Source organism: Misgurnus anguillicaudatus, chromosome 25 (assembly GCF_027580225.2).
Source record: "Misgurnus anguillicaudatus chromosome 25, ASM2758022v2, whole genome shotgun sequence".
NCBI lineage: Eukaryota > Metazoa > Chordata > Actinopteri > Cypriniformes > Cobitidae > Misgurnus > Misgurnus anguillicaudatus.
The window spans coordinates 21,268,650-21,289,831 of record NC_073361.2 but is presented as its reverse complement, the minus strand read 5'-3'; the positions used below and the strand labels follow the sequence as shown (position 1 = coordinate 21,289,831).

At 37.8% G+C, this 21,182-nt stretch overlaps 1 protein-coding gene across 2 annotated transcripts in view; it reads left to right on the top strand.

The window, feature by feature from the left end:
- The window catches only part of ctnnd2a (catenin (cadherin-associated protein), delta 2a), a 341,772-nt gene that overhangs the window by 31,904 nt on the left and 288,686 nt on the right, over positions 1-21,182 (top strand). For both annotated transcript variants that reach the window (XM_073864207.1, XM_055181469.2), the window contains exon 2: positions 6,000-6,127. In XM_073864207.1, coding sequence (XP_073720308.1) covers positions 6,005-6,127 — 123 coding nt within the window. In that variant the 5' untranslated portion in view covers positions 6,000-6,004. The remainder of the gene's footprint in view (positions 1-5,999; positions 6,128-21,182) is intronic.

The following is a 21,182-nucleotide window of genomic DNA, read 5'->3' as shown; positions in this document are numbered from 1 at the left end:
AAATCCGCAATAAAAACCAGTGAGCTTCATGGAACACTCGACCCGCCCAAGTCTGTTAGGATCCCATGAGATTACAGGTGGGCGGTGAGTTACTGTTTTTACTGCAGTGTTAATAATAAATGTAAGCAGAGCTCATCATATTGACCCGTCATAGTAAAAGATTTGATGAATTTAATTTCTGCCTTTGCCACGCAGAAGAGAAGCAACAGCAAGCCAATGTGGCTTAAAGAAGAACCAGCAGATCAGCTCTCCCATAGGCTGGCAACCATGTTTCAGCATTTCCTAGTTGTGTAGTTTGGTCGAAATTTATGTAAGAGACATTAGTGATAGAATGCACATGTAGGTTGTATCAGCACTGATTTAAATGTTGTTGGTTTATGCACCAGGCAGATGCCATCTTACTTACATTTGACATTTCTGTTTATGCACTTGGCAACGTACGGTGCATTCAAGCTATACGTATATTCAATATATTTATTCCCCATGACCTCTGCACTGCTAACACAATGCTCTACCAATTGAGCTACAGACCGTGTCACGTTATAGCACAAAATCATGTCACAGCCAATCAAAAATCTCTTTGTATTGAGTTGTAGCTGGATTCAGACTATAACCCTATTCCTAGTTTTCAGCCAGGTTGAGCCATCAAACAGGATGGACAACTGCTCCAGAGTTCAATCAGTTCCTATTCACTGGACTGCCAAACTGCGCAACACAAAGGCTTGTTTCCTGGTTAAAGCACCAAATGCTAATGAGACGGGAACAGAGAGTTATAACCTGCCAGCCTTATTTTGGCCAGGGTGACAATGGGTCTGTCTGCAGCTCCTGTCACATATTCCAGACTCATTGTTATCATCCCTCATTTCCTCACATTCTGTGCCTCTTTTATTTTCACTTTCACATTAACTGTCATTCTGTTAAAAAATCACATTATTTTATGAATTTTATCTTAGTGTTTAGCTAATCAGACCTGATTGGTTTGTTGTACTTTGTCTTTTCTCGACACCCGTTTAAAGAGCTTGAAGCCTTTTTATTTCAATCTCTTTTCTCTCATAAGTACCCCATTAAAAGTGACATCATAAGCATGACTAGAGCATTTAAATAAATGATCTCTGGTGGTCTTGCATTCATGAACATAGAGTTGTTATGATGGGAGGGCTGATGGATAAATGTTGTCAGTGTGAATTAATAATGAGGCATCAAACAGAGAACATCAGTAGCTGAAGCCCATGAACCTCATTAGATGTGCCATCATGTATGTTTCATACGATCTTAGAGACCCCTGATGAAAGTGAGATGGGGGACTTTAATTGGTTTCAAAGTCCTTTTACAGAAACAGAACACCCACTTAGCCACGTCTTCCCCTTTAAGAGCTCGCCTAAAGAAGTGAATTTGCACATTGTAGTTTAGCTCTCTTATATTTGTAGTACACTGCAAAAAATGACTTTCTTACTTAGTATTTTTGTCTTGTTTTCAGTATAAATATCTAAAAATTCTTAAATCAAGATGTATTTTCTTTATGAGCAAATGTCCTAAGAAAGTAACTAAGAAAGTTTTTAGACAAAACATATCAACTTTAAGTGAATTTGTACCGAGCCCCTAAGGTGGCATTGGAGTAAAAAAATCAAAAGTTTAGTTTCATGTGCTAACGTAAAACTTTCATGTGCTGACGGGAAACCTTCATGTGAAACTATCCCGTGCACACATGAAAGTGTAAGTTTAACGTAGGGACGCAAAAGTTTCACGTAGGGATGCAAAAGTTTCACGTGTGCATGCGAAACTAAATGCAATAGTTTTTTTTACAAGTTTAGTTTTGCGTGTGCACGTGAAAACTATCGCGTGCACACGCAAAACTAAACTTTAAAAAAAAATTGGTGGCAGGATGCAGTAGAAGTCATACGCTCTCTATACGCTCTTTCTATGCAAACAAACGGCCAAAAGATGGTTTTGGTCCTTTAAGGTGTTGTTATCATGCTGATATATGTTCAATTGTTAAATTTTTGTGTTCTGTTTTTGTGTACGTTTCATTTTAGATAGTAATTTGATGCTATAGAAAAGGGGCGTGTCCATATGATTGACATTTGTGATTGACAGCTTCTCTGAACGGACTCTCTGAGTTTCGAGGGAAGATTGTAGATATATCTAACTATTTTAGCAAGCCTGTCAAATAAGATGTTCAGGGGGCGTGGTTGAATTGGGCGTGCAAGCATTTGGTCGGAAGTTTGATACTGCAGCTCTGCCTCCGGGCTACAGGGACGATTTCTTCTGCGCATGCCTTGGCTTCAAACTGACGTTTTTGCGTAACATGTCGGCGCCCATTATCGTACGTTTTACATTCAGTTCATCAGTTTGAACCCAGATAACACATATAGCCTACTGATAAAAAAATATATACCTTGTGATGCACTTAATGTCACTTTGTATCAAAGTGTCTGCCAATGGCATAAATGTAAATATTTTAAAAAAAGACTGTTTTTTACACACTATAGACACAACACTATATTACACACAAGCAGCATATTAAGGTTGGTACAGTAATGTTTATCTAGTGTGACAAACAAAGCATTGCATTTTAATGAGACTACCAGTGACGCTGGTTTGCATACTGAGGGGTTGAAGTGTTGTGGTTGAAAGAGCGGTGGGTGCTTTTTCAAGCCTGGTAATGTGTGACATGCTTTTGTCAGAAAGCTTATTGTGTGAGCTCAGGCTCTGTTTCTTGGAGGCAATAACTTTGTGTGATAATACTGTATTTCGAGTGCTAACTATGAGCAACAATTTGTTGCTCATAGTTTTTTGTCTCTTATAGTTTAGCAGGCCATCTAAAATTATACTTCTAAATACCAGAATGCATCCAGATGTGGATTTGAGTTTGCAGATACAAATGTTTCATGCCATATTTACTTTACCTGCTGAGAGCCAAGGTGGGGTATAAGATGTAGAGGCTTGTGACATGGCTGTGATGTGTTATGTAATTGTAATCTAGGGCTAGGACTAACAATAACTTTATATATAAAGTCCGAATAATCAGAACAACAAAACTTAGCAAACCTGGTTCTTGCTCCGGCTTTAACTTCTATATATTCGGCAGTTTTGCAACAACGGACGGAATAGCTTTTCTCACGTCTTTCTCCGCTGCCATTACTTAACTACAACTCAAACTGACGCACGATCTCAACATCATCGTTCTTAGCCACCCCCCTCTGTTCCCTGATTGGACCTGCAGATTTTTGCAGGAGAAAATGAAGCTCTACAGAGCAGTCCCAGACGTAGTACTGAAGCGAAATGAAAATTAAGCGGAAACACGTAGGAGGGCGGAGCCAGGCTAAATGATCCCAGCATTAGTCCAGAATATAGTGAGGAGCTTCTGCTTTTATAAAAACTCCTAGCTGGAGTTGCACAATAACAATGTCATTGCGGCGACATATGCGTCCTCACTACAACACACTCCTTATGATATTGTTCCTGTCTTTTTGTTCACACATGTGTTCCGGATCTGATCCTGGCAATCTTACTAAATGAGACGTTTTTGCATTCACAGAAGACACTTTTCAATGCTCTGGGTGAAAGGGGTTTTACAGTAGGTATAGCAGTGCAAAGGTAGTGTGTGTGATTGTACAGGAAACGTGTTACATATTGATTAAAAGTTAACTTGAATGCACTATAAAGCCAGGAGTATAGTGTGTTTATTATGTGTACGTGAACCTACACACACAGTTGCAAAACATTTAACCTTGCCAAACATTGTTTGTTTGACTCCTATGTGTACACAGACGTTTGACACATGCGCATTGTGACAAAATGCAGTGGATCTCTTGGCCTACATACTACATTCTCCTGTAGGCGCATACGCCACCTACGCATACAAATTACGCATGGTTACAAATTTCCGACGGTGCATGTACAGTGCACGGACCCTCCGTTTACGTAAAAACTGGACTAGCTTCATTTCATATCGAGTCATTTTGGATAAAATTGGGAAAAACATAAATCTACTTTAAATTATTTGGCACGATTTGAGAAGCCTGTGGTAGTAGCAGTCAGAAACAATGCTTAAATGGCTGTTTGGCTATTGATTATTTGTGACAGTTGAAATAATTGCATTGTGGTGAGAAAAGCAAGGCAATTTTCTTTCGAATCTGATTTATTATACACATTAAGACCATAAACATAATGGTGAATTTTGATTTCACGTTGACTCTAAAACAACATTGATCTATGCAATTTTCCGGATCAGACCCAGAACCATGTAATGTAACGTAATAAAGTAACCAATATTTACTCATATGCTTGTGTTTAGCCTAGCGATTGATTATTAGATCACATCTCAGTAAAAGCAGCTTTGGAGTATTACAGTAGGTTTTGTTAATCTTGTTTACACTATGAAATGACTCTTTCGACTAAAGGCTAATTGGATAAGCTACATTTCAGTACTTAAGGTATGAGAACGTTCTCTGTTGATTTTTTTTACGAATAAGGTTGGCATAGTCCAATCTACCGCAGAGGCACTCAGAGATTCCTAAATGCACAATTTGCCTACCCAGGGTTTGTAATGGAGGTAGCACCTTTGCATGCACAAACCACAGTGAAGCAAATGAGCTGTATCATTGAAAAATGAAACATCTACCAGCATGGCTTTGTTCGCATGCCATAAAAAGTCTGTCGAGCTGGAATATGAGGATGTAGATGTACTGAGATGTACTTTGTAGTCAACTTTTTCTAACAACAGCTGTAAAATTAATTTACTGCACAATGCAAAATTATTTCAGTCTTCCTTTTGAAGGTCACAGTGATATCAAGAACCTGCCGATAAGTGGCAGGTGGTAAATGTGTCCGAATTTCCAATGAGCGCCAGTTTTGTTTTTCCTGTGGTTACCTTGAGAGGCTTCAGGATGAATTTATATAACCGTGTGTGAAAGCAAGATCGGAGCCAGGTAAACAGTGTGGAAATGGTGGTTTAAGTAGGAATAATTAAATTTACAGAAGGCTAGGTGGAGACATGCCGTGTTGTCAGGCGAAGCTACTCATCTTTATTAGGAAGAGAACAAAGTTGGCAGGCTTGGCCACAACAACCACTGAGTGAGATGAAATGCCCAGAGATTGTCTTACATAAGCATTTATCTTGATCTGAGTCTAGCTAATACCCGGCTAAGTTATTATTCGGAAGTTCTTTCTAATCAATACAGATGCTTGAGATGTTGTATAAGTCACGGGTTTCCTCAACCTGAAAATAGACTGTGGGGTTTAAAAGCTAGAAATGGGAAATACATAGACTGTATTTAAAATGTACCAATGACTAGGTGCTATAGGAATTCTCTGTACGATTTTCCGAGGTGGGGGAGTTTTTCATATATGACACATAAGCATTTTTGTCAGTAAGGGGATTTCTAAGTGGGCTATTGACACAAAATTTCCACCAGATGAAGCCATCAAGCCAAATATTGAGTTCATACAAAGAAATCAGAACATTTAAGTATACAAGTTAAGTCATAATAAAAAAGTGAAATTACACAGGGAATGGAAACACAAACAACGTCCTAATAATGTTCCTGTTTACTCTTGAATTACAAGAAAACAGATGTTGCACTCATATTGCAAAATGATAAACAAATGCATCCACATCTGATGAGGACCATCTTCATGTACACTCTCAGAAAAAAGTGGTACAGAAACAATACCCTTTTAAAAGGTCCTAATATGTATTATTTAGGTACTGATATGTATGGATTTGGTAACATTATGTACCTTTGAGATACTTATATGCACCTTTTATGTTCAAATATGTGTTGAAAATGTTTTGAAAGGGTTCCCCCCATGACAGTTTTGTACCTGTGAGAGTGTAGCTGTGTTGGTCCAACCATATAATTCTCTCACAGGCCGCATGATTTCTAGCAGCGGCCTTGGTTTTGAGCGTCTCTGCACTTCTTCAGACCATGAAGATTAATAATGCATTATAGTGTAATAAAGAGGGCTGGCTGATTTATGACTTTTGTCTTTTCCAGAAACCATGCCTGTTCCCGAACAACCGGCTGAAGCAGAGAAGGCCACCATGCTTGGACTGAGCGCTTCCAATGGGGACGGATCTGAAACAGAAACCACATCTGCCATCCTGGCCTCGGTCAAAGAGCAAGTATGATATGCCATTAACAACACCCCCCCCCCACCCCCACAATCCCCTCTTGCACATCTGACAACATATTAGGCTCTCATATGCAGGGTTTCACAGCGCACAGTCTAAAAGGGTGTGCTAATTTAGCGACCAGAAAAATGGTTTGTGCGCCTAGCACACAGTCTAAAAGCGTTGTTCCTATTCTTGTAATGAGTTATAGGTGTGTTTGGGGTGTTACGTGCAGTGAACCAATGAGAGTCTAATCTTTTATCCCCTTTAAAAGCCTGTTGCGCTCGCGCCATGCCGATTACCTCTTTAGATGGCGAATTTGTAAACTGAAAAACTAAGCGGAGGAAGAAGACCACAAGTTTAAGATTGATATTAAAAATTGCGTTGTTTTTATTTGTATTGAAATTATTATTTTTTTTGTATTAAAACCTTATTTCAGTCATGGAAGTAAAACTAGCAGGCTTTTAATTTCTGTAAATGTATGGATAGCCAACATGATCAGTGTAATGTCAAAGAAAAATTTACAAATGTGCAATAAAAGGTTTGTACTCTAAAAATACTTTATTTACAACACTCAGACCGTGCCGTGAGTGTTTTGAAAGGCATTACTTAGCAATGTTAATTGCTAGCAATGCACCAACAATGTGCCTGAACAAACCTTGTTTTCAGACCAGCATGCCTATGGGTGCACAAATTGGTACAAATTAATTTGCAATTTAAACATCGTGACGCAAGATGTAAAAATGATAAATGTGCCGGCCTAAAACTAGCTTGCGTTGTGCGTTGCGCTGCATTGCGCCGGGTGTATGATAGGGCCCATCAATTTAAATGGAATGATAAAAGCAAGAAATACCCTTAAGTATTACAACAACCGCTTGTCAAGAGGTTTTGGTGAAGTATTAATTGTTAAGGGAACATACAATTCACAAGGTGAACATATAAAGCACAAAAGCTCAACATACTTTTATCATGCTAATTTCTTTGAATTCTGTACTCTCAAAACCTTTAAATAGAGGTACTTTTTTAATTCATGCATAATTGAAGTGTTTGGACATAATTATTTACATCAAAAGGTTTTCAAGATTATGACAAACATAAATTCCTTGTATGTCCAAACCTTCGACTGGTAGTGTATAATTTGTCTTGTTTGATATTCAGGCTTGAAGGGACCATGGGGCTATTGAGTTAAAGCTCAGGTGTGACATTATTAAACCATTTAAAGATCAGGCGCTAAAAGGTGGCGAAAAACCTGAAATATTTATAAGGACATTAGATGTAAGAAAGAACGCCGGGGGAAGAAAATGACTGCATGTGTGAAGATGAATGTTTGACAGAGGAAATGTTCCTGAGGACAAAATACCGTAGCTGCAATGAATGCAAATTGAGAGTCAAAAGGGAAATCTGGAAAGTGCCATAAAGTCAGAGCCCGCAGAACTTATTACACCTAGGGAATCTGTCTTGGTAATGATTTAATTGACACTACTGTATGCAACATATAATAGTCTGTAATTTGTATTTGATTACATTTTTCATGTTTGCCAAATCCCAGCTCAGCAGTAAAAGCGCCACCTGTGTTTTTCTCAATGATGGATTTAGTTCGCAGTCATTACGAGGCATTGCCATTGCTGCCCCACCTGGAACCGCCCGTGAGATTGTGTAGGTGGCACTTTGGCCCAATCCATCAAAACGTTAGCCATTACCTTTATTCAAACATGAAGGGCTCTCGCTGCATTGAGTGAAGTTTGACAACTGGCTTAATAAAAGAAACATTAAAACCGGGTAGTGCTGATGCAGCATATCTTAAACTGAACCTGCTGTTCATATAGCAGTGTTGGTATTTTTAGGTAGATTTCATTTATAAGCAAATTTGTAAATCAATGGTAGCAATGTTTGAGCACCATGTGTGCTTTTGAAACATCTCTGCAGCACTTTTGGCTTAATGTGGTTAATCTATATACGTTTAATTGGTAAGCAGTGATCACAACTGGTTAATGATGTTCTTGGCACTCACCTTGTTTAAACAGAGGCCTGGGCTTGTATCTTGCATTGCAGGTCGAATAAGTCTGACATTTATAGTTAATCATACGCATCTTATCTCTCATATTTTATTTAGACTGTGTATATTATATATTGATTTTATACATACTGTACACTATACAGGGATGCAAAAGTGTCACCTTTCAGCGAAATTCGCTGTTTCGGATCCATAATAGGTTATTAATTCGTCTAGATCTGATGAGTTTTTAAAAATGGGGGTCAGCTTTTGGACAGGGTTACGGTGAATGAAATGATAATAATCATGTCTAGCTGTTGTGGTAAGAAAGTTGAGTATGCACCTGTGTGGTGTAAAGCCCCAGGTCGCGTTAACACAGTACGGCTAGAAGAATGACAAATTTGATAAATTATGTTAAGCACACAGTCGACAGTCCCTATTGACTTCCATAGTATTTGTATTTCCAGCTATAGAAGTCAGTGGGTACCGTTAAAGGATTAGTCCATTTTCTAAAAAAAAATCCAGATTATTTACTCACCACTATGTCATCCAAAATGTTGATGTCTTTCTTTGTTCAGTCGAGAAGAAATTATGCTTTTTGAGGAAAACATTCCAGGATTTTTCTCATTTTAATGGACTTTAATGGACCCCAATAGTTAACAGTTTTAATGCAGTTCAAATTTGCAGTTTCAAACGATCTCAAACGAGGCATAAGGGTCTTATCTAGCGAAATGATTGTCATTTTTGGCAAGAAAATAATAAATATGCACTTTTAAACCACAACTTCTCGTCTTCCTCCGGTTGTGTGACGTGACAGCGCGACCTCACGTAATTGCGTAATGACGTCGTAAGGTCACGTGTTGCATATAAGAAACGCACATTTGTGAACCATTTTAAACAATAAACTGACACAAAGACATTAATTAGTATCATTCCACATACAACATTGCGGAACGGTCCTCTTTCTACACACTCGTAAACACTGGGGTGTAGTTTTGATACGTCATCCGTGACCTCTTGACGTGATGACGAATTACATGAGTTCGCGCTGGCGCGTCACAGGACCGGAGATAGACGAGAAGTTGTGGTTTTAAAGTGCATATTTTTATTTTTATTGCCAAAAATGTCAATCGTTTCGCTAGATAAGACCCTTATGTCTCGTTTGAGATCCTTTGAAACTGCAATTTTGAACTGTTAAGTATTGGGGTCCATTAAAGTCCATTAAAATTAGAAAAATCCTGGAATGTTTTCCTCGAAAAAAAACATAATTTTTTCTCGACTGAACAAAGAAAGACATCAACATTTTGGATGACATGGTGGTGAGTAAATTATCTGGATTTTTTGAAAGAAAATTTAACTGTGTGGTTACCATCATTTTTTCAAAATATATTTTTTGTGTTAAGCAGTAACTCATACAGGTTTAGAAAAACATGAGGGTGAGTAAATGATGACAGAATTTTCATTTTTGGGTGAGCTATCCCTTTAAGGCATTACTTTTGCAGCCCTGAGATTTCATTGCGAGGACTGTAGGGTTATTTCTTTGCAATCTCAAACCATGCGCAAGCTTCATTATGCCAAACTCTTTTTATACTTCCAGCACATGTTTGGCCTTCACATATAAGCGGGCCGGTTCCTTTAGTTAATAAAGCCTTTCATGTAGATTTTTTTTTCTGATTAAATCAGAAGAGCTGAATCAAAGAAGCAGACTTCAATAAAGAAGCTATTTGGCCGCCCACAGTTAGATGTACCTGATGACTGAGACCTCGCTGTTATGCACCAGCGCGACCAATAAAATCCTGACCCGTCGTAATGGCTGAAACACAGTTCACGATAGGTTAAGTTTTTTTTTTATTATTCCACCACGGTTTCCGAAATCCTTTTCAAACATCCTTTTTGAAAATGAGGGTTATTTATGTCCCCGCATGGTTGGCTGAATGTGAATTATAGGTGAGTTATTCTACCGTGCGACTTGAAATCCTGCCGGATTTCAACGGCTGGTGGATATAAACGGCTGATGAGATCATAGGCACCCATTGCAGTTATGACCTCCATCCCTGTCCCCTCCTAATCCCCCACTGCCACCCATGAACAGCTCTCTGTTTGCCGTGGCAAGTTGAGCAGGGACTACACCCAACAGCAATCACTATAAACAGCAGCACCATCATCATAATCACCATCCTCATCACTGCAGCCATCAATATGGTAATGCACTTCAATGGCTGATCGCTATTTCTGTGCGTTCTTGAGTAAATTCTGTTATGTATTCTCTTAAAGCACAGAAGCCATGGTACACTGGTAAAAACGTGCAATATGTTAGGGTTGCATCAAAATGGTATAGTTTTCCAATGAGAGATGTCCGTCATTGGGGTTGATGTGTATGAATGTTGCATGATTTTTGCGGCAGTGCATTAAAGGTGCAGTGTGTAACTTTTAGAAGGATCCTTTGACAGGAATGCAATATAATCTACATAACTATATAATCTGTGGTGTATAAAGACCTTACATAATGAGCTGTATTGTTTTTTTATCTTAATATGAGCCGTTTTTATCTCCATACACCACGGGTCCCCTTACATGTAAGTCGCCATTTTGTGCCGCCATGTTTCGTCACTACTGTATTTTGTCTTAGACAACAACATGTTTGTCCTTTTACGGCTACCATAGCTTCTCTATGCATTTCGGTGAACGGTGGACTGAGCCGTTGGTTGCAATTTACAATCTCACTGCTTGATGCCGCTAAAATCTACACACTGCACCTTTAATTAGCATACTGAGAGCATGTTTGGTTTTTAGACAGATCTTCGACCTTAGCATTGCATCTTGTGTTGTGGTCGATGTGTCAGATAAATAATAAAAAAAAACATACGTTTTGTGAACTTCATTATGTTTTATGTACTTATGCATTTATTTAAGGTCATGCATGACATACAATGCATTTAAGCTATACACAAAGAGCTCAGATGCAAATACAGCTAAACGTATCCTCTGTCACAATTGACGGAGATTCAAACCCATGATATTTGCACGGCTAATGCAACCAAAACTACAGGAACACTTAGGAGCGATTTCCCGGACAGGTTTTATCTTCGTCCCAGACTAAAATGCAAGTTTGAGCTGGCTTGATTTTAAAACAGCTTGCACTGACATATCTTAACATACAGTATATCAGTGCCATTGTTTTGTCACAAGGTGCACACCAGTTTTGTTTTTTCTAAGGTGTGTTTTTGTAAAAACTAAGGCCTAGGCCTGGATTAATCTAAACACTGTCCTGGAAAACCACTTCATCTGTACTTTCACACATCTCTGTTTTCCATGATGCAAGCATTTGTGCCAGGACCACCTGTATCTGTATTTCAGATCTGCGTGTGAGAGGATGGAGAACGGGAGTTCATAAATATTTATGTCATGCAAATGGCCATCCTTCTTGTGTATTTTCTTTGAAGTGATGTGTGTGTGATCTCTACAGGAGGTGGCAATTGTGCGCCCCAATCAAGTCGCTGCCGTTAGGCGATCTTACAAATGAAGCCATCTTACTTTAGACTCCTCGATCATAGGGATTGATTGGGAAGGGGCTGCATCGCATTGAGCCGGTGTAAGTGGATGTGGGGACGGGTCTTTGAGATGAAGGGCAAGGTTTTATTTTGATATTGCAAGGGGAGTTCTGCTAAAAAATGCCTGCTTTGTTTCACGTAATGCTTTCTTAATGCGTTACACAAACCTGCCTTATAAACTGCTGGAGGTTTAATTACTGAGAAAAAAAAACGGTTCTTGGAAAGCAGAGGTGACAAATGAACCTTCAGGAGATTTGACTCATCAACAGGGCGCAGTCAGTGGTGTAGCCTGTGAACCACATATTGCAATGAATTTACACTTTCAATTAACTCATTCCCCTCCAGCCATTTTTTGAAAAGTTGCCCGCCAATATTTTTGGTGATTTTCACAAACGTTTCACAAAATGCCTTCCAGGAATATTTTCTTTTAAAAATATATAAACATACAAATATATCAAATAAAAGAAAAAATCCCTCTGCTTTCAAACAAACAAACAAACAAACAAACAAAAAAACAAAACGTTTCAATTTTTTTCTCTGCTTTTTTCTTCAAAAATAAAAATTTCTTAGCAAAAAGCTGAAATAATTGCATTTTTGTGAAGGTTATGTGAAGGTTATGTGAATTTTGTTAGAGATCAGATTCAAAACGATTATCAAAACATACACAAAGTTTAAAATGAGTAAATAACGTTTTGGCTTCAGATTTTTCATAAATTGGGTAAGAGTGCCATCTAGGGAATAAACGCTGTAATGCAGATTAACATAAAAATTCACCAGGAACACATTATTTTATGCAAATGTTTTCTCTTAATTGACAAGATAACTCATCAATGGTGGGGAAAGAGTTAACGTTTTATTTGCTATTTTTTACTATTGCCAAAATTTAAGCTGTATTACCTATAGACTAGTCTCAGCCTCAGACGTCACGCCCACAGGCTGAACGTCTGATGTTTTTCGTACACTTTTCTGGAAACCCTGTGAGAATGTCAAAGTTGTCTTTGGATTGGTTGAAATAAACCGGATTTCCAGGAGACGCGAGTGTCGCGATTAGTTTCGGTCCCTGGAAAACAAAACTCTGACGTTCCATTGAGGAAGAGAATCAGTCGTGTTCACGTGGATAATAATGACCAGTTATCATGATCAGCTAAACATTGGATTCTCAAAAATTTTCAAAGTTCGCAGCATAGACTCTATAAAAGACGTGCAAGAGTTTTGCTTGAGGCAGTTAGTGGAGTCAAAAAGTTCGGTTCTCCTGAATTGCTTGTATGTGTTAAAAAGTGGAGAGATATGCTTCAAACAGATGTTTAACGGGAGCGTCTCATTGGTGTGGCTGTTGATGAAGTGCACAACATTGTTCTATGTTGTTAATTTAGATGCTAATCGTTGCGGCTGGTTCACTTGTTGCCAGCCGGCTCGTTATTGTGGGGAGTCCGAAACGTGACGCTAGACGAAACAAACTGTGATTGGTTGTTTGACATGTCGGTCAAACAGCTCGTGGATGGGCTTTGTCCAGAAAAAGCAGCGAAAAACACCAGTATTGAAGGTCTGGCTACGCGAGACTACCTATAGACAGTTTCAGCAGTAACAACATAAGCAAGCGGCTTTCGTGGTCAACACGTAACTTCCGGTAAACTCCGCAAAGAATAAATAACAACAAAGTACTTTAAACGTAGTTTATTTATATAACAAGCAAAATAAACAACACATAGATTACCTAGGAAACCAATACATTTGTTATTTTTGACGAGGTATTTGTTCAAGAGTTCAGTTTAGGAACTAGTCAAAGCATTAAAAAACTGAAACCAGAAGTAAAGTTCAGACCAGACGCATATCGCATCACCGCACGTGCGTCCGATGAAACGGTCTATAGTCCCTTACACACATACAGTCTTTACTGGTAATTTACTGGTAAATTGCAGTTAACAGGTCATGTGTGAACAGAACCTTTCCGGTAAATCAGTGCTGCCAATTTACCAGAAAGAGAGGTTGTAAGATTACCAGTAATTTACAGATAAGCGCTATGTGTGAACACAAAAATATAGATTACCGGCATTTAGAACGGACGACGTCAGACCGGGCTGACAGCTTCAGGCCAATCATAACGTTTTAATACAGATGACCCATTTACCCCCGCACTGTTTACAGACGTGTCCACATACACGCTGCTTGAAAGTCGAGCACACCTGACGTTTACATCCACATTTCTTCACCACAGTTGTTTAAAACAGCTTACCGTCTACTTGCCGAATTTCCGACGTCCTCAGCACGCCCTCTGTGAAGCCTAATATGCAAACAGTACTGTTGTTTAAGACAAATTTTTCGGTTTGATGTCACCTAATGCCATGTTGTTTGGTCACAAGCAACTTCGCGACTGTCAGAGTTTATAACAGATGTGAAGACAACAAAATACGGACTGTGGTTATGAACGACGTTGTTTACAAATGCAACACTGAGCTCAACGCACGCCATAGGTAACTTCCGCTTTCTCACCGAATTTTGATACTGATGTGTGAATGATGTCTTACTGGTAAAAAGACGGAATGTCACTGTATTTACTGGTAAATTCATTCTGGTAAATTCATGGTAATTTACTGGAATTACTGTGTGAAAGAGGCGTATAACTGCAGGTAAAATAATACATTCCTAATTTAAAACTTTGAGTACTCATTGAGATCCAAGTTAAAGGACTTCTGTAATGCTTATGCACCCACGGCAAACCCAGAAAGATGTTATTGATTGTCATTAAGAAAATGTAAGTTTTGATACTAGTTTTTGACAGTCGATCTGTTTTAATGAACAGCACATTGTGTTGATACTCATGGATTTATGTTAAAGGGCATGCTTTAAGTCAATAAAGTTTATGTCAGTTCTAAAATATTTACTCGGGTTGATGAATCTAAATGTCATTGAGTCACAGTCTGGATGTTCTTAGCATTTCTCCATTGTTTAAGTTTTTTATAGAGGTTCAGCTAAAGCTCTTTTCCATAAATCATAGCAAATTTAAGCTTTTATATTGCTTCCACAGCTGTATTAATATTGTGGATTATCTAGATATTGACAACTACCACACAATACAGTACTCACTGGATCACTACAGATGCCATGACTGATTACATCGTGTTGCGTCACGATATCAAAATTCTTAATACATTTGTGCAATGTGAGGTGACGGTACACAGTGCCATAGTTTGTCAGTATGGCTAGTTTGTGCTTGTTTGATTTATTCTTGTAGCTCAGTTGGTAGAGCATTGCATAAGCAACACAAAGACCATGGGTTTGTTTCTTTCCCAGGGAACACATGTATTGATAAATAATCAAGGATACATTGGATTAAAGCATTTGCTAAATGTGCAAATGTCATTCAAGTCAGACAAGCCCTTTTCACACAGAGATTACAGAAAAAAAAACGGAAAATGCGTTTTTTCCGGGATTGTTTGATTTTTGGTTCATTCACACTGCCAATGAATCGGAATCTATGCGTGCATAGGCCAAAACAATAAGACTCAAGATATGCCACTACCGTACCTAAAAAAAGTTTTACATTAACTTTTATGCATTGCATTGACTTTTTAATAAAAAATCACTGTATATGAGTACTGATCATTGTTTTATAAAAAAAAAAAACACCGTCTGATTTCACAAATAAGATTATTATGCCTTAAGATGGACAGCAGATAAACAAAATCCTTCCACATTCAACCCGCAGACAAAAAACAGCCTGCAGCAATAGTTTATTAGTAACCAAATTTCACGAGAAAAATGCTTGAAATGACAAAACTGAGTGTGATGCAAAGGTCTGAAATCTGGAATTTAAATTTGTATTTAAACCAATTTTTTAGAATATTTTCTTTCTTTCGTTCTTTCTTTATTCTTCACGCCATTCCAGCATATATGGCTATATTCATGGCAAGAACTGGTTAATCCACAATACACAAGTTGATCTATATGATATTCTAAAATAAAAAAAAGTTTTAAAGTCACAAGGAAGCATAATTAGCAATTGTCTTATTTTCCCCAAAGTGACGCATATCCGATTGAAAGGTAGGGCTGGACTTTGTCCATTGAGAATTGTTTGAATTGTAGGAAGTTGGGTCGTGTACATTGCTATTTGCGATCTTTTCCCGGGCCCTGCCCTCCCGGCATTCTTCGTGACTGGAAGTAAAGAGAGATCGTTTCGAGGAAGGGAGGAGATTTGCATTTTTGATTTAAATAGTATGAGGGCAAATGAATTTGTAAAAAAAATGAAGCTCACAGATAAAACATTTTAGTTTTTAATTTCATTGTGACTAAAAGTTTTTTTTTTATTAATTCATGCAACTCATTTAACTGCAATTAATAATATACCATTACTAACCTGTACTTTATTTAACCAAAAATGTCACCTTAACCCAAAAGTTGCGTGTTTTCCCACTCCTGATGCAATGCACCAAGCACTGCAACATTTCAGACACGATGTGACATTTAGTTTGATATGAACATTAGTAATGACACACTATTGGTAAACAAAGTATTACACATAAACTGCATCATACGGTACAAGTCTCGCTCACCTGCACGTTCGCTGTCATTTTCACTCTGTCACATATGCACACACACTCACCTAAACATTCGTACACACTCGCAATAAGCCACTTACCACACGGATTCTATAGTGCGCTGTGTGAGAGAGAATTGAATATGTCACACATGGTGGTGGTACATGCGGTTGGAGGCCTGAGGGTTCTGTCAGTAATGGTCGGCCTCAGGGAAGAACAGAATAATATTGTCATCCGTGTTGAGTGGATCACTACAGCAGGCATCTCAACCTGTCTGTCTTCACTGCCATGTGTTCATTGTCGCAACAGAGCTTCGGCCGTCTGTCTCACAGCTATAGAGGATGTCTGTATTTTAACCAGGCGAATAGAAGTCAGAGTAAGTGCTCAGTTTGTGTCGTTCTTGCTCAGATTGGGCACAGTGGACAAGTGTATGTAAAACTCCTGATGTGCTTTATTAAAGGAAAACACCACTGGTTTTCAATATTTTACTATGTTCTTACCTAAACTTAGATGAATTAATACATACCTATCTTTTTCAATGCGTGCACTTAATCTTTGTACAGCGCGTCGTGAATGTGTTAGCATTTAGCCTAGCCCCATTCATTCCTTAGGATCCAAACAGCGATGAATTTAGAAGCCACCAAAAACGTAATTTTTTCCCCGTATTTAAAGACTGTTACATGATACAAGTAAGTATGGTGACACAAAATAAATCTTTTGTTTGGAGCTATAGGAATGAATTGGGCTAGGCTAAATGCTAACACATTCAAGAAGCGCTGTACAAAGATTAAAAGTGCACGCATTGAAAAAATATAGGTATGTATTAATTAATCTAAGTTGAGGTAAAAACATAGTAAAATATAAAAACGGTGGTGTTTTCCTTTAAGCATGAAGACAGTTTAGGCTTAGATGTGTTTTTTGTTAATGTTGCTTTGTTTGTTTACTTTTTATAGTCAGTAAATAGTTAATACACACAGCACTTTGTGTCCGATCAAAGATTCCTTTAACTCTCTTAACTATTCATAGATAAATGTATAAAAAATAATATTGATTATGGGAACCAGGAAAGTGAAATGTATGTTTAAGGATATGATATAAGTTAAATTATGTTTATTGCTTGGTTTGTATTTGCTGTCATTATTGTATTGATATTATCTTAATTAAAAATTGACCATGCAGTAAATGTCCTTCATTTGAAAACTCCTTGCAGGTGTTTTGCAGAGAAGTGTCTTGCCACTAGATGGCAAACATAATAAAGTAGACCCATGGATAGTCTGAATCCAGATATTAAAGAGATTATGTACTATAAAACCACCATGTGAGTTAAGAATTCAACACTTATACCTTTTTAGTTATAAAAAGCTTTTATTGAAACCAAGCTTCCATGTCATGTCAAATTTTGTCGTCATAATGCGAGGTCAACACATCTACATCACTACTTCTTTAGCCCCGCCCCTTTCGAAAAGTGTTATAGATGTTTTCAGCAATAACAACCTAAATAACGGCTTTCAGGTGAATGCAACAGATGTGCTTTGTGTCACACATTTAATTGCAAAGATTTAATAATGGCCCACAATGCATTTCAGTGACATCAAATCCTTGACACTAATGCTGTGCTACATGAATATGTGTGTGATTTCGGCTGGCCATTTATAACATTTATCATTTATCAAGATGAGTAAAGTTAACCTCCTTTACAGACAGCCATGATAGGTCTACGTTTTATGTTTATACGCATGACAAATCTTTTGCCTCTAATTGTGCGATCGTCTAAATGTTATAAATGAAATGCATGTCGGAAACTCGAAAGATTTGCATATGGCATATGCATCATAATCCACAATCCTTTTGCTCTTCAGTGAAGGATTGACAGAGCTTTGTGCAGTTTAGCACAAAGACATCAACAGGCCAATCTTAAATTAGCACATCTGACAGACTTATTATGTTAATCCAGAGACAGAGGCTGTTAAAATCAGTGTACTACATCACATCCTCTATGCAACATGGATAAAATGTTACCTGTCAGTTAAACGGGGCTATGTGACTCCTGTTGAGTGAAACAACTCGGCATCTTTAGCTTTTTGGCACGATTCTTAAACTTCCACATACATTTATTTAAAGAGACAGCTGACCCACACATAAAAAAATTAACTTTATGTTGTTTAAAACATTTCCCGAAGAATCAAGTCACATTACATGCATTACCAAAAAACAAGTTTATTTATATATTTTGCTTCTGTGTCAGTAGGAAATAATAATATAGTCAGAAGAAAATGGTCAGATAGGTCAATGGGGCAGTACCCTTTACAAAGGTCCTAGTAATAAGTGTCATTTAGGTACAGATATGTATACATTTGGTAGCAATATGTACCTTTGAGGTAATAATATGCCCACTTTGATACCAATATAGACCTGGTACTAATATGAACTCTTAAGCAGCACTTTGCAGTTCAGGTGGCCCGCCTAAGCTGGGAAACCCTACCGCCTTAACTAGGTCATTGTCAAAAATAAAAACGCTGCACAGAAGGTCATCAAGTGCATCTCGTAGAATAGATAGGATGCGCTACACACCCGAAATGATAGAGAGACGTGGTCCGTCACTGTCTGGAGGATAGCCAGTTGATAAAACGCATGTCCGTGAGAACTGTAATTGGACTTATGTTTTGGGTTTATTTAAGCCTGTTATTGTATTAGTCTATAGTTCCTGCAAATTTAAAGTAAGTTAGCAGGTGATTTTGTTGTTTGAGCAACCTGCTAACTAGGTTGCACGTGCCTGTTGATTCGATATAATTGTTGAGCGCTCTTATGTGCATTATTTACCTGCTACAGTAGTTACACTCCTTTAAGATAATATAATTAATAGTGGGAAATAATCAGTTTTTACAATCTTCGCGCTATTTATCATTGTTTGCCAGACGTTCTACAACATCTGCTTCAGTTTGTGTTTATTAACCCTTTAGTTTCACTTCATCACGCAGCTATTCACTTTAGAGGTATCTGTTAAAAACATTTAATTCATTAATAATCTAGTATGTGTTCATTTTCTGTCATAGTTTCTTCAAAATTAAGTTTTATTTGAGTGTTTTTAAAAAAAATATTTTAATTTTCATTATGACGCCCCTTTGATTGTCTCGCCCCGAAATCCACCAACCCGCCCAACCCTACCACCTCCACTAACAAATTTTCTGCTGGAAACCCTGACTTTAGGTGCACAGATTACCACCTCATTGGTTCATTTTTGACCATTTTCTGTATGGGGATTAGCTTCCAAAATGTGTCCCTATCCAAATTTCTCCCAAAGCTGGAGAACAGGAATAAATAGAAAACCTTAAATGTTTTTCATGCCACGTGATGTTTATGATACATGGATGAAGCTTTGTTTACATGCAAAAAGACGTACACCGGCAACATGAGGGAAATCTGAGAGACTCGTTGGTTTTAGCAGAGGACTGTTGCGATGATAATGACTGAATTCATTATTCATCTGTTTGCTGTCGCCTGTGAGTCATCAGCAGAGTGTCTGTCAAACTGCGACGTGCCCTTTTCTTTTTATGTATTAGCAGCTAAAATGTGATGAAAACATCTGACAGGAGCTGTAGTAACACAACATTAGGAAGTCATCAAACAAAATGAAAATTGCTATTCAAATGAGTTTCGCATGTTAATAAGACCTTTCGTGGCCGGCTAATTCATAATATCTGTACCTCCTGAAGGCCCCATTAATTCAACCTTAACTAAACCCACTATGATCATTGTGATTATACTAAATGTTTTTGGTGGGATGAATGCACGTAATGACCATTTCTTTACATGTAATTGTCTACTGATTCTCAAATGTGTCCCTTATGTTTAACGTTTCACAGGACTGAGGGTTTAAGGCATGTGTCCAAGCACAATTCAGGCCTGCCAAAATTCGAGAGCGCAATCCTGAGAAATGGTAACATAAACACTGAAAACTTTTGTAAGTCAAACAGTCATATCGACTTAATTTCAAACGAATTGCTGTGTTAATTATTCAGATAAAAAAATTTAATATGAATTAAAAGCTCCTGATAAAAATATTGGTAATAACTCCAAAATTATGAAAGCACCAATTGCAATTATGTAATTATGCTAATTATTCACTAATGATTGTAATCAGTTTTTGTGCTGTACTTAACCTAATAATCTGTTAAAATGTCATTTTTAGAAACCGTAAATTAACCTAATTTTTCATTTTCAAATTATGCATCAAGCAGTGCCATAAGTAGTACTAGCGGATTAATTTCAAGCAAGTTTTTCAGAAACTAAGGGTGCATTTCAATCAGCAGCTCCTAACCTAGATCCTGAGGTTGTGATTGTTTATACATAAATATGGCCCTGTCCTAAACTTACACCATTGGTTGAGCCAAAAATTTACATGACCACTGATGAATAGTGAATGTGCTATCCACCTTTTTTTGACATAAATGTGGGCGGCGCAATCGTTGAGCTCTTTTTTGTAAAATTTCCGGTGAGCCACTAAAGCTAATGGAAGTGCCGTTTTGACTGCCTTGTTAATTTTTATTATTACACGGCTCTCTGGAATGCTTGATTCTGATGGTCAGTTGAGACATTTGCAGGTTCGTTCTTTTCAAATAATAACCGCTTCAAAGTAATAACGCATAGCCGGTACTACTTGTACGATTAAAATCGCTCCGCGCCAATAAAGACCAATAAAGATTACTGTTTGGCGCCATCTTATGACAAACACTGGACAACCACAATTAAGAATGGAAAATTTTGACATTAATTTTAACATGTACGGAAAAAAACAAAACATTTAAACAGTGGATAGAAGAACGAACAACAACAAGACACAGAGAGTTTACTGAGACTGAACGTGACAAAATAGAGCATGACAGCTACGAAGCCAACACACAAAGAAATACAGAATGGGCATTAAAACTTCTCAAAGACTGGCTAAAAGAGAAAAAAATGGAGACAGACAAGTATGAAGCAGAGAATCT